This window comes from Scomber scombrus, chromosome 11, assembly GCF_963691925.1.
Source record: "Scomber scombrus chromosome 11, fScoSco1.1, whole genome shotgun sequence".
Lineage (NCBI taxonomy): Eukaryota > Metazoa > Chordata > Actinopteri > Scombriformes > Scombridae > Scomber > Scomber scombrus.
The window spans coordinates 24,456,642-24,470,927 of NC_084980.1; the positions used below are offsets into that span (position 1 = coordinate 24,456,642).

The window sequence follows — 14,286 nt, forward strand, 5'->3', positions numbered from 1 at the left end:
GACCTCCTGTGGTTACATGACTAATGACTTTTCTGTCTGCATAGCAAAGGCGGAGGTACTGCAATTTGTTAAACCACTGCAAAAATTCAAGGATAGCAGTTGAGGTGGATGAAAGTGCATAAAAAGCATATGATTTGGACACTAGAGACTGCAGTAACTTGATAAAACAAAGCCCTTAAAAAAACTGATGATACAAGCAAGAGAAGCAAAAGCAGGTGACTGTTGCACGCTTTCCTGTCAGTTGCACACATCTGTTGTTGTCGACTCAGCTCGAGTTGCTCCCCTCAGGGCGACACTGTCCAATACCCCTGGCAAAGAAAAAGCTCTAAAAGGGTTCTTTTATCCCAAATGCAAGAACTGCACTGTGGTCAACAAACTACAGTAAACTTAAATAAAGGAGTGTAGGATGTCCACCATGGGTATGAATGCACTGATGTTGTACAATTGAGAAATCTTTGTTATGTTAATATGATGTTTTTTTATCCTGTGGACATGTTTATGTTTATGTTTGTGTTTATATTTTCCCGGGTGAGACCAAGGACAATCTTCCTGCCTTTTTATTCTATTCTATCGTATTCAAAGATTTTAGCAAATGGTTGATAAGCATTTTTATATGCCTAGAACAGATTCTTTCACTCGCTTTCCAACAAATTCCAGTCAACTATGTCTTAAGATACCTTGGAGTCTAACAGTCTAACTCGTCCTGTTCTCAGTATATTTCATATTTCACCTTAATTTATTCAAGTGTTTCCTTTATTTTGTGAGCCGCCTGCACTCAGAGTTAGAAAAGCAGATATTTCCACCAGACACATCATGTCAGTGTGCCTACTGAAGTGCATTTGCTATCCTGAATTCAAGAGAGAAAAATGAAGTGATGAGAAAAGGCAAACTACTGCCTTAATTTCTCATGATAAATGAGGAAAAGTGTGGTCACGAATCATTAGTGACCAACAATGAATGAACAGAGATGTGATGATTCACTCGGTCACAATTGGACCGGACATGAAGGATGTCTGCTGTACGGACTGAACCTTTAAGACTCTAATCTGCCTGGTTCTTCATTCATAAATGTATAAGCCATAAAAAATGAACTGGTGCACATAAACTGACCATAAAATGTCTTTATTGTCAAAGTTTAAACCGAAACCTACAATTTGATCTAAATTCAGTACAAATATATCGTAAAAACCAAAATAAATGCGACACCTTCATGTTATTTAAATGTTTTAAATACCTGACCTTGCTGTTCTCTGAAGGATATTCAGCGTTTGTGAAGTTTTGTTGCAACTTTCTATCCACCGAAATTCAAAGATTTATACCAGCAAACATGAGTATTGAAGTTGGCTTGCATCAGCTGTCTTATTCAAACTTCACCATCAGTGGATGACAAGTAACAGTCAACAGTCAATCATGTATATACTGATGTACATGGCGGCACTTGACACTTCTCACTATAGCCATGTTTCCACCTAATGTCAAACTGTCACCTGTATGTGACAAGTAAAGTACCTTGACCTTTATAAGCAAACTTTTAAAATGCTGCAAAAAAAGAAAAGAAAAAAGAAAAAGCGAACACATTTCCATCAATTAAGCCGTATAGGCTAAGTTGAAATAAAACCAGTCGCCTCGGGCATCTACAAGGGAAAAATGGGGAGAGGTCTTTCAGAATTTCTATCAATTGGGGATGTTCGTTCATGTCAGTATTGGCAATGTTTTCAAGTGTTATGGGAATATCCATAAAGACGCTGACAGCAGAAGCGGTTGATCAGTCATGTGAGGTAAATGTTTACTACAATAGAACTTACTAGGCAAAGGTGTTTCCATTTCACATTTAACGCATTAAGTCTTTTTCAAAAAAGGAAAAAAAAAACATCTCAGGTGAGCGTAAAAACCTTTGTGCGAAATTGAAGAAGTTTATTTAACCCTTACATACTGTTGAAAGTATCCCATCATAACTGTAATACCTCATCACTCATTAATACATTGGTGATTAATCCTTAATGAAGCTTTCAGAGAGCAGAGCGAGTTTATTCTTTAGTTTTTATGCTTTTTGTTGATGAAAAAATGTACAATCACACAATATAATGGTCGAACTTTATATAAGACTAGAGAACATAACACTTTCTATAAATGACGATTATAAATGGTGAATAAACAGTATTTTTTATTAGCTGTTTTTGATTTTTTGTGACTAAATGTTAGCCGAACACTCAAACAAAATGCATATCAGCTGCACGAAAGTCATCAAATTTCTGGCCAAAATTACATTTTTTAAAGTGTTTTTTCCTTCTCCCAAATGTAAAAATGGGTTAAATTAGACCCTGAACAATATTTGAGGGTTAACGTTTGCTGTGTCCATCAATCTTTTCTATATTTATAATCTTTTCTTACAAATGTGCATAAAAATACGTTGATGGAAACACGACTTTTAACTCTGCTGCTGCACTCATGACTACGCTGTTTGCTGTCACAACTCCCTCCATCAACTAACCTCTGTCTAGGCAACATTATTGGTTAATTGTTGACTATAGTCCCGGATCCATTAAGGAAGTTCTGGGTAAAATTTAGGAGGCGGGAACTTTACAGGAATGTCCTCTCACTCGATTCTCTCAGCCGTTGTGTCTCCATTTCAGAGTAGGACCGTGATAGGACCCACCTGACTCTGAAGGTGATGTAATCATTCTGCAACAGTTTATAGGCGCTTATTTAGGTGCTTCCTATTGACGTCACATCCTGCTTTTAGTATAACCAATCAGCATCGAGTCAACCTCAAGCCCCACCCAGGAATTTTTCAGGGCCGCACAGAGTACATGCCCCGATGCAGGGACTCGTTTCGCCCCTGTAAAAGTTCTGGGAGATTATCCTTCATGGGCGGTTCCTGCTTTGGGGACATGCGCCAACGGTCACGGCCCCGTAAAATTACCCCAAAGTTCTAGCAGTGGAAACAGCCCTCTTACTAAGAGCTAATGTACATGTACTGTATGTTTTTAGGAGGATTAGCCTTCCCAGGAGAATCGTCGATACTGTGATGATTCTTCCAATATCTGATTTCTTTGCTCTCTAATCGATCTGAGTGTTTTCAGTCAAATTTAACATTATAATGTTCAATTTATGGATATAAGTGTGTCTGCCTGCAACACCCAACAGTTTCTCTTACATCTTAGGCCAATATGTTGCCTCTCTGAGCCACCAGAGATGGAGAGATGTTTCTGTCTTGCTTTATTTCACAATTCCTCAAGGAGACATACCAATATAGTTGCACATTAAAAGGAAAGAGATAAGCAAATGGACAGACATAATTGAAATTGCAATCAAACTCTGACCTAAACCTGTTGGCAGTGACCTACTGTGTAATTTAAAGAGCATATGAGAAATGTATAAAAATAAAAAAATCGGATATAAATGTAATTTCTATTCATTCATTGCACTTAGCATGCTGGATCGTCAAATGCATAAACTTATACAACCCCACAACATTTTATGTACTGTTTTACTGTTTGACTGTTTTGTCTTTATTAGTTTTATTGCATGTTATTTCTCCCTTATTTCCTCTCGCAGCTTGCAACAACTTAATTTCCCCACTGGGATCAATACATTTTTTCACGTTCTCTTCATTTCAAATATACACACAGGCATCAGTGAGAAAATTTGATTTAATTTCTCTTCCTGTCAAATAAACCTTTTCTTTTCATAGACACGCAGCGTTCAAAACAAGCAGGCCCGTTCAAAATGTGCATCACACAAGAAAACAAATAGTCTCTTCTCCTTCTTGATAAAGCAACTATTCGTTTTTTTGGTTTTTTTTGCATTTTTGACCTGCCAGCTGTGATGTACTATGCTAATATTCATATTTTACAGTGTATGATAAAACTATAATAAACACAGTATGGGGTGATGATGGATGTTTTGTTGCAGGTGGAGACGTGCCGCCTGGTTTTCGCTATTCCTCTGTCTGGCAGCTTGTGATGGAGGGATTTTTCTGCCTCTCTCCTTCTCTCACTTTCTCTCTCTCTCTCTCTTGCTCTGTTACAACAGAGGTTCAATTGGCCATAATTGGCTCCTGTTTGCAGCCAGGTATTGATCCCTTCGGTAGACCCTCCACCCCCACATCCTCGCCTCTCTCCCTCTTCCCAGCTTCTCTTTCCCTCACTCTCCTTACATCCCTCCTCCACCTCAACCCCTCCACCACCTCTCCTCTTCTCCACCTATTTCTCTCACAGACCTCGCTGCTGCCACTTTGATAAGCATGGTGAATGGCGTGCCGTCATCGGTGCAGACTAACTCTTGAATCAATAGGCGAGTGCAGACGCTCAGCAGTCTATTTACCGCAGAGATGGTGGAGAAGAATAGCAATGCTGAGAGATGAAAACCAAGAGGGAGAGAGAGGCTGAGAGAGAAAGGCGAGGGATGAGAGTGGGAGCGCCGAATATCAGCAATGTTTGGATGTTTTTTTTTCTCGAGATGCTGCTTATTTTATTTGCTTTTTTATTACCTATTGATTTACATAAGTGTTTTTATTACAGTAAATGACAAAAGTGAGACAGATGAAAAGGTGAGGTGAGAGGAATAGTCTGTGGTTCTTCAAAAAGTAAAAAAAAAAAAAACCCAAAACAATTATTTGAAATTCTAACAGCATCATTTTCCAGAAATGATGACTCAGCTTTGTCTGAACGAACACAAAGATGTTCTATAATAAAAAATGTCAAAACTGCAAGATACCACAATAGCAATAAGCAGTGGAAAACTGCATCTTTAAAAATTGTAACGCTAGACTTCACATTTCCATGTTTTGACAGCCGGGTCGACATACTTTTATTTACCTTCTGAGTTTCAATGAAGAGAAGTCTGAGTTTGACATACTGTAACAATATTTTATACAACAGCGTGCTTCCACCATTGTGGGAACATTTTGACCGATTGCTGTGTAACAAGACAATATCTACTTGGAGAAGTTGAAAATTAATCACATCTTTTTCTGTATTGTCCTTTTTATGATGAGTTAGGAACACAGATATTTAAATACATGTCTGTTTAGAATCCAGTAATGTCTTTTGTAAGATGATTCTGGTTATGTTTCAGTAAATCTTGAGGATGCAGTAGACTCATATCATAATGTATGATCACTTGAACCTTTTAATTTAAATTGTGAAAAGATTATGTACTCACATCAGTGACGCCGGCCTCCAGGATGTTGACTTTGGCTTCCTTCTCCAGAGCCACTTTCTTCTGAACTACAGTAAGAAAAGAAGGGAAGAGGGGGGGGGACAGGAGCCATTAATACACTGTCAAAGATAGATTTTCAGAAGATTTACAGTATTTTTTTTCAGCATCATCTTCATTAGCATCAACTTTTATTTATTTTCTTGGGGATGCATTGTGGGTTGACTCATATTCAATGATGCAGAGATTACATAAAAACAAATTAAACACCAGAAATACAGAAATCAATTCCCTAATTTAAAAAAACAAAACAAAAGACACAGCAATTACTTTCTTACACAACAGAAATCTTAAGTACGATACTCTTCAAACGCCTTGTATATCAACCTTCATGCAATTTACACTGAACTTCAAAATTTGATTAATCCCTGGTGTCCCCAATAATGTGCAGTAGGCACCCATGTGTGTACAGTAGCTGCCATTAATCAATGGTATGAATTCCGCTAAACCAGCTTTTAAACTCTGCGCTCGACTGATTCACAGAAAATCTATGCTTCCTTATTCCTCCTGAGCTCTAAACGCACAATTTATATATACAGAAGAACCAGAACCTCATTCATCCAAAAGGTTTTTACTTACAGATGACGGAGTCTAAAATAATCTGCCATCATAGGGATAAGAAAAACATTGCAGCCATTTTGATGTTTTCCACTATCATAATTGGAGAATTACAATCAATGTCACTGTCATAATTGACAAATTACAATCACTATCACTACCATAATTGATGGATTAGATTCTACGTTATATTCCTCACAGGCTCTACAAAGTTAAAGCTGCTTTTGCACTCTGGAGGCAGCAAAAGAACAAAAAAAAGTAATGAAAATCTGAAGCGCTGGTGTGTCTTCATCATGTTGACTGTGACTAAGATGTCAGCAAAACAGTTAAGGCCTGATTGACTAAGGTCCCAAATAAAGGGTAGTAAATTGTGTGTGCAGTGCAACAGATTGGACCTTTAGTTGGCGTGCGTTTTGCGGGTGATCTACTAATGAACCCATGGAATTAGAGGTTTTAGTGGAAGAGGTTTACAAACAATACCAGAAAAAAACACTATATGGGAGAGTATTTGTGACAAAGTCAATGCTGTTAGTAAAACCAAAAATATCAACACGGGTGGAAAAATCTGTTCTGTGTATTCTGTCATTGTGCCTCCATCTCCTCCTCCTCACAGTAACAGCTGATTAATACCTGCCCTTCAAACCTATTATTTAGTTAGTTACCATCACAAAAATTACCTTCAGGTTTGGTAAATCACAATGCGTGTGCTAAATAACATATTTGCATTTTTTACCTCCCTGTATTTTGCACACTGGGGTAAAAACGCCCCATATTGCATATTCATTATGGCAAACATACTAAATGGACAGCGCATATTATCTTTTTGCACAGTTGAAAGACTCAAGCCTCAGTGCACATTTTTTGGCGGGTGATGTCAAGTTTGCACACGTTTTTTTACACATGCAAACATTTAGTAAATCAGGCCCTTAGTGTTTGGTAAAGCAGAAAGGAGCGAAGGCTCGTCCACATTAACACCTGACATTATTAAAACTGAGTGTTAAACAGCAGGTCAAAGTTTAAGATTATGCAGGGACACGTCTTGACAAATCATAAAATTCAGAACACACAGTTACTTTATTGACAGTATAAATTATAATGACTTTGATGACTTACTTACCAAGCTGAAGTTTTTATGAGTCAATTAATCTGGTGTCTAATGAAATGTGTTCAAAACTATTCTCTCTTTTTTTTTTAGCAATGTCAATTCCAGCTTGTGTCGAGTGCTAAAATGGCCAAAATGCCAAAAAGGTAATTATGGAAAACATTATATTGTCACTGTGAGCATGTTGCTACACTGATTTTAGCTCGCCAGTAATACCTCACAGACATGATTCCACATAGAGAAATGAGACCAATTAAACATTGGAACAGTATTCATGTGATAATGGTGTTTAGTTTGATGGTTTTAACTCTTTAATACACATTTAGACAGTTTAATTTAAAAGTTTAGAGGCAAGACTATTTCTCTATACACCACATATCAACTGTCCTTTAATTTTTTAACCCTTTAAACCTTTTTTTATATTGCCATGTGTTGCTTTTATATCCAGTATTGGTTGATGTTATGTTTTATGTAAAGCACTTTGAATTGCCTTGTTGTTATAATGTTCTATACAAAATAAACTTGCCTTGCCTTTAATCTAGAGTGAATGCATACAGTGAGATTTGGATTGTTTTGGATAGCTGGTCCCATAAAAAAACAATCTTTTATCAATCGCCTTTAGGTTTTTCGGTCTTGACACACTTATCATGTATTTATGAAATAGTGAAATCATACTGTTCAGTTGTTGAATTGTTGGTCATATTGGCTGCTGAGAGGAAAAATACTGTTTTAAAAAGTTCTTGTGTAAGTTCAGTATAGACGATAATTCCTCTAACATTTCTTTCTGCTATTTTTTTCTCCCCTCTTCAGTATTTTTAAATCCACTACACTCTAACTATGCTTTAAATTTAAGATGAGTGCCTAGCCTACAGTTGAAATTTGGATTGTAGCAGACAGATGGTGAAAGTGGTAGAGTCATCGGGGTTATCATGTGAGCACTTTCCAGACAAACGTTTGCCGAATTAGGCCAACAACACCTCCGCAGGGCTCAACAATAAATTCTGCCGTTCCGGAACCAAATGAGCTATTACTGTAGCATATCTTCACTTTATGAAATATGAATTCTTCACCTGACCTGCCGCCAGGCAAATATTACAACAAATTTCCGCACAAATAGAATTAAAGTCTGTAAAGAGTCTTTTTTCATCACCTTAAAGGGAAACAAATGGAGAGCTGCGATTGAAATTCACGGCGAAGCACGTATTAAAGCCCGAACAAAATGTTGTGAAAGAAGAAGAAGAAAAAAGAAAAGAAAGGATACATAATTACATTCACTTTGCTTTGCATCTGAATGCACCGGTGGGGAGACGGAGAGAGAGTCTCCTTTGTGGACGCACCAGGCAGATGAAGGATATGCAAATAGCGAGCCTTGACTCTGCCATAGTCCTCCAAATTCACCAACAGCTTTTATGATTATTCTTTCAGTTTGTCAGAGCAGAATTTGCCAGTCAGTGTGTGCCATGTGTTGTGTAACTACAGACCTCGACATTAAACACCATTGTCCAAATAAGTAGCTCCTTAAAATGTCCAAAAAACTACATAATTAACCTGTGGGCACAGAAATACTTTCACCTCTTCAATAACTACAAATAATAGCACTTCACACACAGATACAAAGTGCGAACATGTCATGATTTTACTGCACTTTCTTTCTATGTTTTCATATTTTCATAAAGTATGAATAATAGACTCCTCTAGGTTACTAACACTTATAAAAGCAGAGTGAAGTGTTACTGTTTCTAATGGAGTTGGAGCTGATTGGTCGGCGTCCAGGCTGCAGACAGATGTATGAACACCTTGTCGGCGATAGCCAAGTGGGCCGACGAGTCTTAATAGTGCTGTCAGCGGGCAGCGACTGCAGGCTCAGCTCACTTCTGTGAGAAATAGAAGCTGAAGTGGCTGAATTGGTTTGTCAGCATTGCCTCTTCTCTTGTTCACAGAGGAGTGCCTGAATAGACTTCTGCTTCAGAATAACATGTGTCTTACGGAGACGTCGGCTGCTTCTTGTTTCACTTCGCAAATGCCTTCAGCACACTGCAGTCTCAGGTGTTTTCCATCACTCGTCAAAGGCAAAAACAATTGTTGCAACATCACTGAATGGGGCGTGGTCGGATGTCCAACATGCTTGAATGGAGCCAGCAAAGAGGAGTGCAGCAGTTGTATGTGATTAGCAAGTGATTTGTTTTTGGAGGCTACATTAATTAATCGATATTTAGTTGCAGTTGCATACGTTTCTTTAGTCTTAGAAAGCTCTAAAAGCACATGACTCTTCTTAGCTGCTCTTTTTCGTGCTTACTTGATATCACTTCCACCTTACTGCAACTTTACCTACTACCTACTACTTGGCGGCCATGTTAACAGGTTAGAGCAGCCACACGCATCTAGGACTGGGTATTTATGATACCAGTACCAATCCAAGCACCCTTAAAGTGATACTGATACCAGCTGAGTCCTTCATTAGAAACCCATTAACACATTTAGGTCTCTGTCTTTTATCCGGTGTAACAGGTGTGTAGTGTAGACACACTTTACAGCGTTTAGGTGGCATCTTGGCTGCTGAACTGCTAAGCGCGCTAACTCAAATTCACCACGACTTCACCACCACAGACGGGTCGTAGCTGCAGTGGCAGTTGGCCAATCACATGTTGCATTAAATCAAAGAACGCTTGCTGTTGATTGGCTGTGAGCAAGTCCATACAAATAGTCATATTTTCTAGCTCTGGTTGCAAAAAGGATCGATTGCAAGTATCGTTTGATGGGAGATGTTTTGATACTACTTGGTATTGATTTATTTCAGCCTGTACCTTAAAGGTATCGAGTACCGATACCCATCCCTAGCATCATCTAGAGATTCAGGGTTTTGCCTCTTTTTTCAATGTGACACGCACATATCTCAGCAAAAACAGACAGTAGGCCTAAAAGTGATCTATAAACACTCAGATTGGCATAATTCCTGCAATATCATACGTTTCACTACAGTTTCAATGTCTATATCTGTAGAATCTGTCACAGATATGGAAAATATAATAATGGCTCAGCCCCATCCTGTGTGAGGAGTGTATGTGGCTGACACAGAAGTGGCACCAGTCAGATACACGCCTGACAGAAAAAAGCTTCTTTCACTTCACATATTATATATTTATAAAACGTAATTATATGAAACATACTGTTATTGATGGGCATTATCGCAGTCAAACTATATGTACAAGGATAGGGCCGACAGTAGTAACGTTGTCAGCCACACACACACACACACACACACACACACACACACACACACACACACACACACACACACACACACACACACACACACACACTGCTGAGGTAGAGGTTGTCTACCTCTACCACAGCAGTGTGTGTGTGTGTGTTTATCCCAGGTGTTAAATTACAACGCCACCAATGGCTGCTGTACATGCTGGCTCCAAAAATCCCCAGCCTCCAATTTATTCTCATTTTAAAAAGTGTTGACCTCTCTCTAGAAGTCATTAATTTTTTCAGTGACTCATTATATGACTCAATCACTATATTTGAGGCCTCTAATAAGAGTGCTGGTGGTCATTTTAGAAAGTATCCCTCCATTAAAAAGATTTGAAGACTTATGGTAGGGCTTTGATGTCTGCTGTGTGGGGGCGTTGATTGACGGCAGTTAAGTGTTACTTGATTATGATACCTGCACATGTTAGCCCATATGTGCACAACCTGATGTTCGCTTCAGTTTTAGACAGCTGGGCGTGCTTCCAGAGTGTGAAAGGCAACACCTCGTCCTCCTTATATGGAAGCTCCTGGCTCCAAATGGATGAAACGGTGCCAACAAGCAACAAGCTGCAACCCTTGGCTTCAAACCAAAGGATGGTGGCAAAATATACCACGAAACAAAAAGTATATTGGTTTTGCTTCTTATTTAGAACAAAACAAGGAAGGTAATGATAAAAAGGTTGTGTGGCATAGCTAATATAATAGCCTCCTGCATTTTCAAATCTCCGGCACTTTCCATTTTGGAAAGAACCGGAGATTTGACATTATCAAGACATTTTGCTATTGGTTGATTTGCAATAACAAGTTCTCAGAAGTTGAACCCACTGTGAAAGCTACAGTTAAATTTAGTTATCTGCTGGTTCCACTTAAATTAAATGATTTCCATCCCAAGTGTTTCTTTTATGAAGCACACTAGACTAAACCCGTATAGCTTGGCCTCTAGAGTACCATGAGTTGGCTATGAGTAGAGTTTAGCGAGACAGTAAATACTGCACTAATACAACAAATACTGCAGTGCAGTGTACCAGACAAACTCAAGACCGCCAATCATTCTTTTTAAAAAGAGTGAAGAAGATGTCATTCTGCGGGTCAAAAAAACGCAGACCTGTTTGTCTGTTTTTTCTTTCTCCTGTTATCACATCTCAATCTGAAAAGTTTCATTGTTGGGTGCAATAAGGATGAAGGTGAGTGAAGAGTGGTTTGTTTACAAGTTTGTTTTATTGCCTCTGTGTCCATAAACTCTGGCCTTTAGAAGTAAGTTAATATAACTTCATTTTAGAGATAAAAAACTCTTTTGTTTCAATCTGATGCCGTCAATTCCTTTTTCTTTCAAACTGTGGACATTAGCTCTTACTTTGGAATGAAAGCTTAAGTGATGCCAATGCATTGATTTTCTCAAAATGTTTTAAAGGATTAATTGAGTTCAAATAAATAAAAAAAACAAAACAGACAGAGATGGTAAACAGCAGGCAACTTTGGGACACAGGCTCAGTGAAAAAAACTAAAGACTTTGTCGCCTAAAGTGCCTTTGGTAATTGGTGAGGCAAAACCTATGAGTCGTATCTGCAGGAAAGCTTAATTGACAGGCTCACACACGCAGAAACACCAACGTAGAGACACACACGCACACACACACACACACACACACACACACACACACACACACACACACACACACACACACACACACACACACACACACACACATTTAATTCCTGATACAGCATCAGAGTAAAGCGCCCGATATACCCAAACACAAACAAACATGAAAGCACTCAACATGATTTTTTTCGTTGGGAGGGAATCAGAAAACTCTGGAGCAACACGGGCGCTCGCCTGCTTCCCCGGAGCGACTTGCAACGCAGCCAGCGAGCGCGACTACAGGCGGTGAGCTCTCTCTAATTAGCCAACAAGTCTGTGGACCTCCCAAAAACCGCAGCACTGCGGCCTCTCTCCGAAATGTAGCCAAGAGCTATCCGGACCATCCATTCCTCTCCTCTCCTGCAGACTACAAATGAGTCCAAGTCGGATGAGAGCACTGCTCGTGAACAGGCGAACCGAGGTGCCTCATTTGTACCCCAGCGAGTTTTCTCTCCAAACCTAAATTGGATCCATTTTTAAGAAGCTGCAATGGGTTTGGTGTCGTGATCAGACCGACTGTCGACTTTTCTTTTAGCCTGAAAGGCGGTGGAGTGTGAAAATAAGCCGTAATGTGACAAAATGGGAATGAAGCAGCAATGGACTGCAGACTGAGAGCGAGATGAAGGGAAATGATCTATACTCAGATTATTCTCTTTTTTTCCCATTTCAAGAATATTCCATCTTCCATTGTACCTCTCAGATACATTTGGACCGCAGGGAAAAAATTGGGCCTGAAGGAAGTAGCGACGACCAAATCTCATTTCTACAAAAGGGGCCCCTTTATTTTCCCTCCAAAACACACAGAGGCGCTTCATTTGTCACCCGGGCCGCCCCTGTCCTGAATTTTGCTTTATGTTAACTCAATGTATCTGAGGCGCCTAGAGGGAAACACAGCGAGTGCCGGGGATACAGAAATGCTTCATTTTTCACTGTTGACAAAAGGGAAAAGCCCAGGCTGGCTCCACGAGTCCTGGACCGACAGAATAGATGCTTTTGCAGCACCGAGGGGTCGTTATTTCAACCATTAACCACCCCCACCGCCCCCTAACCCACCCAACCTCCATACCTCTCACTCACCCTCCCGGGTACATTTCAGGAGCCGTATAATGAGAAGAAAACAACAGCCATCTTTCAAAACCAACGGCAGGCAGAGCAGCGCAGCACCATCACTGCAGTGACACAGTACAGGGATGTAATCACATTAGTTCATCATGAGAGCGACGATCCCTAGGTAAATTAAAATATATCGCTGGCTTTTTTCTTTTTTTTTCAATGTGCCCCTACGACATCTGGTCTGATGCTCCCTACCAGCACTGAATGTCTTGGCCAGTAGGAGAAATGCTGCAGCTAAATTTAACGAAAGGAAGAGAAAAAAAGGTAAAAGAAAGAAGCCATTTGTTTCATTGTGTAACCTAGAGGAGCTCCAGGTAAACAACCTGCTTCTTTAAAAAAAAGTCATCTGAGGAGTTTTGTGCCTAAATGAGATGCGAACAACAGCACATGTTCACTTAATAAAAAGATGTGTGACAAGGATTGATGCTAAAACATCCTTTTACAAAAATACTACAGATACAGGCTTCAGTTATAACATAATACTTTTTTCTTTAAATGGCTAAAAAAACATGATAATAACACAATAAACTGAAAACAACAGTCATGACTAAATTATCCTGCTAGAACAACTCATTTTAAAAAATACATGCAAAAAAATTTTAAAAAATGTTTGAGGTTACTGTATCAGTGTAACAGATTTCAGGTTCAAAGCAATCTAAGTTTTAAAGCAACTTAGTCAACTAAAATGATAGACATTTCACAGTGCTCATCACTTACAGACTCCATTCTCTGGTGACAGACAATAATGAGAATTTAAAGTCCATATTTACTGTTTAACGTTTATGTTAAATGAACAAAATGAGAGGTAAAACTGCAGGTGTAACAGTGGGATACTGCAAATTACTGTAAAGTTAAATCAAAGCTGACAAAAACAGTATTATAATGAACATATGAAGAAAACAGGGAGTTGATGAACACTATTTCTAACCTAACATGACGCATCTCTTTTACTGAAATGACTCTGTGATTTCACAAACTCTTTTCTGATGAAGTGTTTTTCATTGGGTTTTTTTTTCCTAATTTCAATCCCACAACGTGCGCACATTCTTTACACATTTTGGAAAATTAACTCTTCATCTCGCACTCATGATTATTTCTGTCAAAACGGATTTGCCTGTCATTTTTTCAAAGGCGTCTTAATTAGATGTGCTTTCGCTCTCACTTGCATTAATTTGATTTTCGATATCAACTTTTCAGCCTTCAATCTGTTCTTTGTTGTCCCCCCCCCCCCGTCCACCCCAAACTCACACACACACACACTCCACCCCTGGGTGTTATTGCCTGCAGTAATCTTGGATTCAGTGTGTGTGTGTCCATGTGTGTGTGTGTGTTTGTGTGTGAGTGGGTGGGAGGGCATGAAGACAATGCCATGTGTAATTAAATTCAAAAGCAGG

The 14,286-nt window shown here is 39.1% G+C and overlaps 1 protein-coding gene across 1 annotated transcript in view; it reads right to left on the reverse strand.

The window, feature by feature from the left end:
• The window catches only part of LOC133991020 (receptor-type tyrosine-protein phosphatase N2-like), a gene marked incomplete at its 5' end in the record, with an annotated part of 213,070 nt that overhangs the window by 100,320 nt on the left and 98,464 nt on the right, over window positions 1-14,286 (reverse strand). Inside the window, one exon of the mRNA XM_062429469.1 lies at window positions 5,167-5,231. Within this exon, the coding sequence (XP_062285453.1) occupies window positions 5,167-5,231 (65 nt within the window). The remainder of the gene's footprint in view (window positions 1-5,166; window positions 5,232-14,286) is intronic.